This window comes from Camarhynchus parvulus, chromosome 4, assembly GCF_901933205.1.
Source record: "Camarhynchus parvulus chromosome 4, STF_HiC, whole genome shotgun sequence".
NCBI classification, from domain to species: Eukaryota; Metazoa; Chordata; class Aves; order Passeriformes; family Thraupidae; genus Camarhynchus; species Camarhynchus parvulus.
Window position 1 is genome coordinate 2341278 of NC_044574.1, and position 9798 is coordinate 2351075.

Genomic DNA, 9798 nt, shown 5'->3' on the forward strand with positions numbered 1-9798 from the left:
CACGGCACGACAACACCGGGTGTCCCCATTCCCTGGGGCTGGAGGAGGGGTCCCTGCTCCCCCGAGGATGGGCCGAGAAGAGGGACATGGAGCCCCTGGTGCCCATCTTGCTGTGGGCAGGGAGGTGGCACGTGGCATCCTTGGGATGCGGACAGGGGGTGGCACATGGCGCCCATCCCGTGATGGCTCTGTCACCCCATCCCAGAGACCTCGGCGCCACTGCCTGTCCCTGTGTGTCCCCAGGACGTGTCTCTGGGTTTGGGGATGCGGGGACAGAGCCCCAGCGGGTTTGGGGACAGCGGGATGTCCCCGGCTGGGGCTGCGCGGTGCCCGTGGTGACCCCGCGTGGCGGGACCCTCGCGGCGGGGCGGGCACGGCGGGGTCAGCAGCGCATTCCTGCTCCCGCGGGGCGATCCGGTTACCGGCCGGCCCGGCCCCGGCCCCGGCCCCGCCATTAATCTTCCCGGGTGCCCTTTGGAATTTGCCGCCCGAGGCCCCGCGGGGGTCCGGGGGGTGCAGGAAGAGCGGGAGGATGGATGAGGATGAGGATGGGATGAGGTGGACATGGGGATGGAACGGACATAGGGATGGGGACGGAGATGGGACGAGACGGGGATAGGGAGGGAGCAAACCCCGGTTCACCCCTTCCAGGAGCACCCCTTTGTCCTGCAGGGCTCCCCCACTTCTCTCCAGCCCCGGTGCCACGGCGGGAGCTCGGTGTCGCCCTCAGAGCCGCGGGATGATGGCGGCACGGCCCCTCCCTGCCGGCATCACATGCAATTATCCGGCAGACGGAGACGCGGCGTTGCAATAACGCGCCCAAATTGTTTTAGGGATCAGGGGACTGGTGGGCGACAGCCGTGGCAGAACACGTCCCCCCCCGCCCCACCGCGGGCTCTGGGGACAGTCCCCAGCCTCTTCTCCGCTGTGGGATCCCGGTATCGACACTGGCACGGCCGTGACCGGGGCTCAGACCTGCGTGGGACCCCCGGTACCGGGATCTGAGCAGCTCCAGGGGCTCCGGCTGTATCCCGGCCCGTGGGGAGGGGGCCGGGAGCGCCGTCCTGCTGGTAACGGAGCCGCCGGCCCCGTGGGACGAAGGGTTTCCTGCGAGGAAGGTGGGACAGGGAGGGGAAGACAATAAACCCCAGGAAATGCTGGGAATAGCGGAGGGAACGGCCGCGCCGCCAGCGCTGGGCCCGGACGGAAACCTCGGGGCGCTGGGGGCAGCCAGACAAGGAGCGGAGGGACCGTCCCAAACCCTGGCACATGGGCTGGACTGCCGTGGGCACTTCCAATCTTGCTGGGATTGGCCCCAAATCCCAAATCCTAACCCAAATCTCGGGGTTGTGCACATCTGGTTATACCATGGGGAGTCAGGGGAGATGGGAGAGAGATGTCCATCCTGACGGTGCCACGGGGCTCCAGTGAGCTCTTGCCCTGCCCTGGCAGGTCCCAAGTGAAGGTGGGCTCGGTGGGAGCTCCTTGCCAGGCTGTGGCCGTGTGGGCACACGGGCATCAAACCCCCGTGCTGGGTGATTTATGGCTGGGAAGCACCGGCACAGACGTGCCGGGACAAACCCGCCAGGAAACACCGACTTCAAAGGGTGGAACAATGGAGGGATGGTGAGTGCCACCTCACTGGGACACACGGGGCGCTGGGGACCCCGCGGTGGCACTGGAATGCACACCATGGCACTGAGAGCCACTTTGTGGCACTGGAACCCACACCATGGCACTGAGAGCCACCTTGGCCTGGCACAATGGAACTCTGACACACACGTGGCACTGACACCCACACCATGGCTGTGACACCCACACTGTGGCACTGACACCCACACCATGGCTCTGACACCCACACCATGGCTCTGACACCCACACCGTGGCTCTGACACCCACACCGTGGCACTGACACCCACACCGTGGCACCGACACCCACACCGTGGCACTGACACCCACACCGTGGCACCAGAACCCACATCATGGCATTGGGATCCACGTCACAGCCCTGGGACCCACACCAGGGGGTGGCACTGGCACCGTGGCACCCTTGCTGTGATACCCACACCACAGCACCAGCATCCATGCCAGGGCAGCAGCACCCAAACCACGGACCCTTGGGAGCAGGCTGGCACCCCACAAAAGCATCCACACCTGCCCTCTGTGCCCGCCTGTACCCCATGTGTGCATCCCCTGTGCACTCCGTGCCACATCCCATATCCCACCCCATGCCCCATCCCATATCCCATCCCATATTCCATATCCCACCCATATCCCATGCCCATATCCCATCCCATATCCCATATCCCATCCCCTATCCCATCCATGTCCCACCCCATGTCCTATCCATGTCCCATCCCATGACACATCCCATATCCCATATCCCATATCCCATATTCCATATCCCATCCCCTATCCCATCCCATGTCCCACCCCATGTCCTATCCATGTCCCATCCCATGACACATCCCATATCCCATATCTCATCCCATATCCCATATCTCATCCCATATCCTATCCCATATCCCATATCCCATATCCTCACATCCCATATCCCATATCCCATACTCCATCCATATCCCATGTCCTGTCCCATATCCCATCCCATATCCCATGTCCCATATCCCATATCCCACGTCCCATATTCCATATCCCATCCCCTATCCCATCCAATGTCCCATCCCTTATCCCATATCACACATCTCGTATCCCAATCCCACATCCCACATCCCTTATCCCCTATTCCCTATCCCATATCCCACACCCCACACCCCATATCCCACATCCCGAGCCCGTGGCAGACCCCCCGGTACCGGCGCCCCCTCCCCGCGCTCCCCCGCTGCCGGTCCGGTCCGGTCCGGGCAGGCCGTGCCGTACCGGGGGTCTCTCCCGCGGGCATCCCCCGCCCGTGCGGGCAGCCCGGGAGACGCGGGGGGGCTGCGACCGCCACACAAAGGCTCGGAGGAAACTCCGGCAGCCAAAATAACCAGGGCGACGTGGAGAGGTGCCTCGAAAATAACCCGGTGCCAAAATAACCCGGGAGACATGGAGCGGTGCCTCGAGCCCGCTCCCACGGCCCCGCCGCCCCTCGCACCCGTGCCAACCGGGGCTGCCGGTGCCCGGTGCCCCTTTCACCGGTGACACTCGCCCTGCCAGCACCGAGCAGCCGGGACTGCGCCTCCAGGCTCCCGGGGATGCCGGTGCCACCGGCTCGGTGCCACAAGTGCTCCATCACCATCGCGGCTGCCCCGAGCAGTCCCGGGGGTCCCCGAGGGGGCTGCGGGGGGTGTTGGGGTCCCGGGGGCGGCGCTTTCCCAGGCCCTGCCGTGACCCCTCTGTCCGCAGGAAGGTGCCCCCCCTTCCCAGGCCGGCGGGCATCCCGGTGCCAGTGCCGGTGCCCACATCCTCAGGAAACGGGCAGGAAGCACGGGCCCGGGGGAGAGGGGGGCAGCGGCGGTGGGCTGGGGTTGGGGGGGCTCAGCGTGGGCCCGTCAGAACCCCCCCGGCGTCATTCGGAGCCGCTCAGGCCGTGACAGGAATTAAATTGCGTTTGGATTTTTCTCATCAGCCTCATCCCGGCGCTTCGTTCCAGGGAACGTCCCTGCGCTGGGGCGGCGGCTCATTCCCGTCGTGACAGCTCATTCCTGTCGTGACAGCTCATTCCTGTCGTGACCGGCGTGCCCGTGCCCCTGGCATGGAGGGGATGGCATGGGATGGGCACCACAGGGGTGGATGGCTGTGTGCTGCCCTGCGGTGGGAGATCAGGATGTGGGACAACGCCGTGTCCCCACGGTGCCTACCCAGCCCATGGCAGTGCCCACCACGTTCCAGGAGGCCGGGCATGGCCCCTGACCCGGCGATGGGGTGTGACGGTACCGGGGCTCGTCTGTCGCTGTCACGGCTGCACAGAGCCGGTGCTGCCGGAGCACGGCGGGGATGGCGCAGCCGAGGGGGGCTCAGCAGCCCGGGGTCCCCTGTCTGTGCCCTGTACCCCAGGGCAGGGGGTCAGCGGGACCCCCAGAGTGAGAACCCATGGGGCTGGGGGGTTTTCTGGGGTTTTAGAGGGGGCCCAGTGAGGGGCAGGGGTGGGGGGGTGTGGAGTTGGAGGGGGCAGTGCTTGGGGACACTGACATAGGAGGGAGGGGTGATGCTGTGCCCCCAGTGCCCCCCACAAAGCACAGGAGAGCCCCCAGACCCGCAGTATTGCTCCTGCAGCCCCCTGGCACATCCCAGCGACACCACGGGTGGGTTCCTTCACCCCTCATCCCCCATCCGAGCCCTGGGACCCTCAAAGCTGGGGGTGCCACCATCCCCAGAGGGACTCCTGGGGGTCCCACAGAGCCAAGGAGCTCTGAAAGGTCCCGTCCCCCTCGTTATGTGGATCCATTCATGCCATGCTCAAATCCTCTCGGGCAGAGTTGGGGACCCCCGCCAACCCCCAGGTTAAGGACAGGGGGCTGGGGGGCTCAGGTTTCCCTCTCTGCCGGGCTGGAGCCGGGGACCATTAGCCCCCTGGGAGCATGACGGGCCGGGGGGACATCAAAGTGCCTTCAGCTCCACGGCGCCTCGGGGATACGGGAACACCCCCCCAGTACCTGCCCCTGCCCCGCTGCATCCCCCAGCCCCCATGTCCCCCCTCCCCGGGGCAGCCCCCGTGGGCGCTGGGGCCAGGCCGTGGGCGAGGGGCTCATTTACCAACGTCAGCCCCGCAGTTGGTTTGAATTAGGCTCCTCCGGGGCCGGCGCTGATAAGGGAGGGGGTGCAGGGCTGGTGGGGGGCTCCGGGGGGCTTCCTGCTCTGCCGTCTGTAACTGGCTGCCAGAGCCGCTGCTGACAGACGCAGGGACGGCCCCCGCCATCCGTCCATCCATCCATCTGTCCCTCCGTCCATCCATCCATCCACCTACACACCCACTCCCCCACAGGCAGCCCCCGTTTGGACCCCCGTCCTGCACCCTCAGGCCTCCAGCCCTGTTTGGGATCCCCATCCTGCTCCTCCACACCTCCATACTGCACCCACAGCCCTCTGGTGCCAGTTGGGATCTCTGTCCCACACCTCCAGCCCTGCATCCCGATTTAGGATCCCCCACCCATCCTTCTGATCCTATTTGGGACCCCCATCCTTCCAGCCTCGGCTGGGACCCTACACTTGCGCTCCAATCCCTGCGGCCCCGTTAGAACACCCATCCTGCTCCCCCACACCTCCAGCCTTTTTTGGGACATCCATCCCATGCCCCAAACCCTCTGTCCCTGCTCAGGACTCCCACCTTGCACCCCAAGCCATCCAGCCCTACTGGGCCCCCCATCCTGCTCCTCCAGTCCTATTTGGGACCCCCATTCCACAATCCCTTCTCCGGCTGGGACCCCAATCCTGCAAACACCGCCTCATTTGGAACCCCCATTCCACCCAGCCCCAGCTGGGATCCCCACGCCCGGATGGTCTCGCAGCCCCCGCGTTTCCCCTCGTTCTTGTGGGGGCTTTGGGCAGGCGAGCCCGGCCGCCCCCCGCCCGGTGAGCGATGGCCGACAGCTGGGCCGGGCCGGGCCGTAACCGGATCCCCCGGCGGCGGCAGCGGCGCGGGGGTTCCGGCGCGGGGACCGAGCGCGGGGCCGGAGATGAAGGACGGGCCACGGCGCACCCGGTGCCACATCCATCCCGGCGGGTCCGGGACCGTGCCCACCACGGGGTGGGACACCCGGTTCGGGGGGCGCGGATGGAGGGGAGATCCCCGACAGCCGCCCGGCACAGCCCGACATCGGCGTACGGGGGACAGCACCGGCGGGCTCTGAGCCCTCCGGAGCCGCGTTCCCGGGATCACCGGGATCCGGCACCTGTTCCGCCCGCGGCCGCGGGTCCCGGCCCCACCGCAGAGACACCCCCCGCCCCCGGGATCCCCCGCCCGCAGCTGTGCCCGCGGTGCCGCGGGAGGATCCAGATGGCGGAATATTGTCCCGGGCTAATTAGGGCGGCGCGGGTTCCCCCGGCAATCAAAGGGCCGATGGCTTTATTAATGCTCATTATGTGAGGGCGGGGGAGGGGGGCGAACACGCGGCAGGCAGCCGTGACGGGACCGGGATGTGACGGGATCGGTGTCGGGATCCCCACACGGCTGCGCGGGGCTGAGGGGCTGCGAGACCCCCCCGGCACGGCAGGGGGATGGGGACAGGGGGGCTGCACAGCCCCACTGCCCACAGTGCACCCCCAGCACTCAGCCCCCAATGGGTGCAGCCTATCCGGGGGTCACTGAGTCCCCACATGCAGCCCCCCAACCCCCGAGACAAAGCAGAGACTCAAGGGGGCTTTTCCACAATTTTATTCCAAAAATAAATTCGAAGAGGGGTATAAGTTATGGGGGTGGGGGGCGGGAGCAGGGCTGCACTGGGGGCAGTGCCCACCCCCTACCCCTACCTTCTCTTGTCCTTGATGCTGTAGTGCAGCAGGAGGGGCGCAGGCTGTGGGGCAAGGGGGGGTCAGGGCTGGGGGATTCCAGCCAAGGACCCCCCGCTTGGGGCAGAGACCCCAGATCCCAGCCCAGGGAACCCCTCCAGACAGGGATACCCCAATCCCAGCCCATGGCCCCAAACCCCAGCCCAGGACTCCCTCCTAGGGCAGGGATCCCAAACCTCAACCCAGGGATACCCCAATCCCAGTCCATGACCCCAAACCTCAGCCCAGGACCCCCCAGACAGGGACACCCCCATCCCAGCCCATGGCCCCAAACCCCAGCCCAGGACTCCCTCCTAGGGCAGGGATCCCAAATCCCAGCCCAGGGACACCCCAATCCCAGTCCATGACCCCAAACCCCAGCCCAAGATCCCCTTGAGGCAGAGACCCCAAACCCCAGCCCAGAAGTCCCCTGGTACAGGGACTCCAATCCCAGCCCAGGGACATCCCTGGGGCTGCACCCCAAACTTGGCCAACTCCTTTGAGGACCCCCCAGATCACCACTGCAGCCACTGACATTAAAGATCCTCAATCCCCCAACCCCACACTGCCCCGAACCACCCCCAGAGGGTCACCCCACCACTCCCCTGGCAGGGTAAACCCCAAAATCAGAGGCTGCCATCCCTTAGGATGGATGCACACCTTGCCAAACCAGCGTGAGAGCCAGAGCTGCTTCATTGTCATGTGGTCGGGGAGGGGCTCGTTGTCAAACAGGATCTGCACCTGTACACAGAGGCTGCATCAGGGGGGCCAGGACACCCCTGGGGGCTGGGACCCCCCCGGGACCCCCACTCACGTGCTGCAGGGACAGCCCCAGCCGGTGGCACAGGACCCTCCGCAGGTGTCGGATCTGTGCCCTCACGGAGCACCTCACGTATTTCTGCTGTGAGGAGCAGAGAGGGTTGGGGGCTGTGGGGGTCTCCAGGGACCCCACACACCCCTCGCAGGGCCAGGGTGACAGCTGGGGGTCAGGCCTGGGGTCTGCAGGGATCTCCACTCACCTGCAGCATGGCCTTGCTCTTGTCCTTGCTGGAGCTGCAGCAGGAAGAGAAAGGAACACGTGTCCATGGTCTCACGGGTTGGGGGGCATGCCCAGTGTCCCCTGTGTCCCCTCCCCACCCCACTGAGGGGCTGCAGCCCCGCTGGACTCACCTCAGTTTCTCCAGGCAGAGCGAGACGTGCTCATCGTAGCGGAAATAGTGAGCGCGCGAGTGGTCAAAGGTGCTGTAGGGGAGCCCCATGGGGTCACCCCCCACCGTGTCTGGGGACACAGGTGGCACCGTCAGCCCCCTGTGTCCCTGACAGCCCCCAGCACCGCGGCTGGCTGCCCCCTGTACCCCCCTGTGCCCCCCAGTCCCACCGTCACCGCTGGGCTGCGTCACCCGGTCGAGGCCTCGGGACTGGTAGAACTCCCGGATCCGCTTCTCCTCACCTGCAGGGGACAAGTGGCTCAGGGATACACCTGGGCCCAGATGGCCCTGAGAGCAGTCCCTGGCTGTCCTCCCTCCCTCCCACCATGTCCCCATCTCCCTGTCCATACCCCATTCCTGTCCCCATGTCCCCCATACTGTGCTGCAGGCCATGTCCCCTGAGCCCCCCTGTGTCCCTCATACTGTGCTGCAGGCCATGTCCCCTGAGCCCCCCCGTGTCCCCTGTGTCCCCTTACTGTGCTGCAGGCCGGGCACCAGCTTGTAGACGATGTCCTGCATGACCCTGTCCAGTTTGAGGTTGAGCAGCGGCTGCGTCTCGTGGATCTTGGTGTTGCACATGGGGCAGTACTTGCTGGTCTGCAGGTACTTCACGATGCAGCTCTTGCAGACTGGGGACAAGGACAGGTGTGGGAGGGCTGGGACTGCCCCCCCAGAGCCCCCCCAAGCCCCCCAGGTGGGTGGGGACACTCACAGGTGTGCAGGCACTCGGTGATGGTGGTGGCGTCGATGAAGTACCCGGCGCACAGGAAACACACGATGTGCTCGTTCAGCTCCTTCATCTTCACCTTCACCTCCTCCTGGGGGGGACACACAGCACTGTCACCTGGAGCATGCCATGGCCACCCCCACCTGTCACCTGGAGACCCCCGAGACCCCTCTCATCCTTCAGCTGGAACCCTTTAGCCCAAGGAGCTTCTCCTGCCGTTCCCTTAATATGCTAAAAAACAGGATTTTGGGGAGTTGCAACTCTTGTTTTACTTTAATATGCCAGAAAACACATTCTGAAGGGCTGGACACCCTCATCTTGCTAAAATATGTCAGAAAATGGGATTTTGTACGGATTGCTCCTTGTTTTCCATTATTACACTAGAAAATGGGATTTTGAGAGGCTGGCCTCACTATCTTAATTTAAAATGCCAGAAAATGGGATTCTAGGAGGGGCATGACTGCTGCTTGCTCTTATTATGCCAGAAAACAGGATCTGGGGGGCGCTGTACCTCCTGTCTTCCATTATTATGGCAAAACACGGGATTTTGGGGTGCTGCACCCCTTGTATTGCCTTAACATGCCAGAAAACAGGACTGACCACTCTGTATTCCATTATTACGCTAGAAAACGGGATTTGAAGGAGGCTGGATACCCTGTTTTGCCTTATTATATCAGAAAATGAGATTTTGGGGGTCCGGGGACACCCCCAGCCCGGCGCCGGCCCCGATCATTGACCACGCCCCCTTTTCCAAGCCCCGCCTTCCCGCACCGCCCCTCGGTCTCACAGCGCCCCCCAGCGGCATCGCCGCGGCACCTCCCGTCCCCTCCCGAGCTGGCCCCCGGTGTCGCCGCCACCGCCTCCTCCCGGTGCCTCCCGCCCTCCCGGTACGGCCGCTCGCCTCGTTCCGCAGCGGGTCCATCTTGTAGACGGCCTGGAGCTGGTTCCGCAGCCGCATGGCGATGGCCATCGGGCCCCCCTGAGGAGGCGACGCCATCTTAGAGCCGCCTCCGCCTGTGGCCTCGCGCACTTCCGTGTTCGGGGCGGGGCCGCGGCGAGCGGCGGGACTACAACTCCTAGCGTGCCCCGCGAGTCTCCAGTGGCGGCGTGCAGCGCAAGCTCGGCCCTGTGCTGATCCTTCCCCAAGACCCACGGGGAGAGGCCCGGGATCCCGAGACTCCCCGACCTCGTCCGTGAGGGCGACTCGCCGCCAGCCGCCGCCACCGGACCCGCCGTGTTTAGGGGAGGGCGTTCCCGGCACTGGCCAATAGCGAGAGGGCGCGCTCTTGACGGACAGCAGCGGCCGCCAATCAGAGAGGGCTCTGCGTGCGCGTGGTGCTGCGGAAAGCCGCCGGAGGGCAGCAGAGCAACGCGGGGGAACGGGAGGGGCGGTGCGGGGGGGCAGCGGGAGTGCGGGGGGCACGGGAGGGAACCGAG

The 9798-nt window shown here is 65.4% G+C and overlaps 1 protein-coding gene across 2 annotated transcripts; it reads right to left on the reverse strand.

Annotated features, from left to right (window-relative positions):
- Window positions 1–6297: 6297 nt before the first annotated feature.
- Window positions 6298–9591, reverse strand: PCGF1 (polycomb group ring finger 1). 2 transcript variants are annotated; one of them, XM_030948487.1, is made up of 9 exons: window positions 9263–9591; window positions 8347–8452; window positions 8111–8263; window positions 7805–7876; window positions 7597–7705; window positions 7446–7479; window positions 7241–7327; window positions 7087–7167; window positions 6298–6452 (listed from the first exon to the last, which is right to left on the reverse strand). In XM_030948487.1, exons 1-9 carry the CDS (start codon window positions 9356–9358, stop codon window positions 6405–6407), a joined length of 786 nt encoding a protein of 261 aa, XP_030804347.1. In that variant the 5' UTR covers window positions 9359–9591; the 3' UTR covers window positions 6298–6404. The 2 variants fall into 2 exon arrangements, with proteins under 2 accessions (XP_030804347.1, XP_030804348.1); XM_030948488.1 differs by having other exon boundaries at window positions 6305–6452; window positions 7241–7324.
- Window positions 9592–9798: the final 207 nt, after the last annotated feature.

Coding starts and splice junctions, on each gene's coding strand:
- PCGF1 (XM_030948487.1), bottom strand. CDS start 9,358: ATGGCGTCGCCTCCTCAGGGGGGCCCGATGGCCATCGCCATGCGGCTG. Junction 8,453..9,262: donor TGGACCCGCTGCGGAACGAG/GCGAGCGGCCGT, acceptor TGTCCCCCCCAG/GAGGAGGTGAAGGTGAAGAT. Junction 7,168..7,240: donor TGGGGCTGTCCCTGCAGCAC/GTGAGTGGGGGT, acceptor CTCTGTGTACAG/GTGCAGATCCTGTTTGACAA.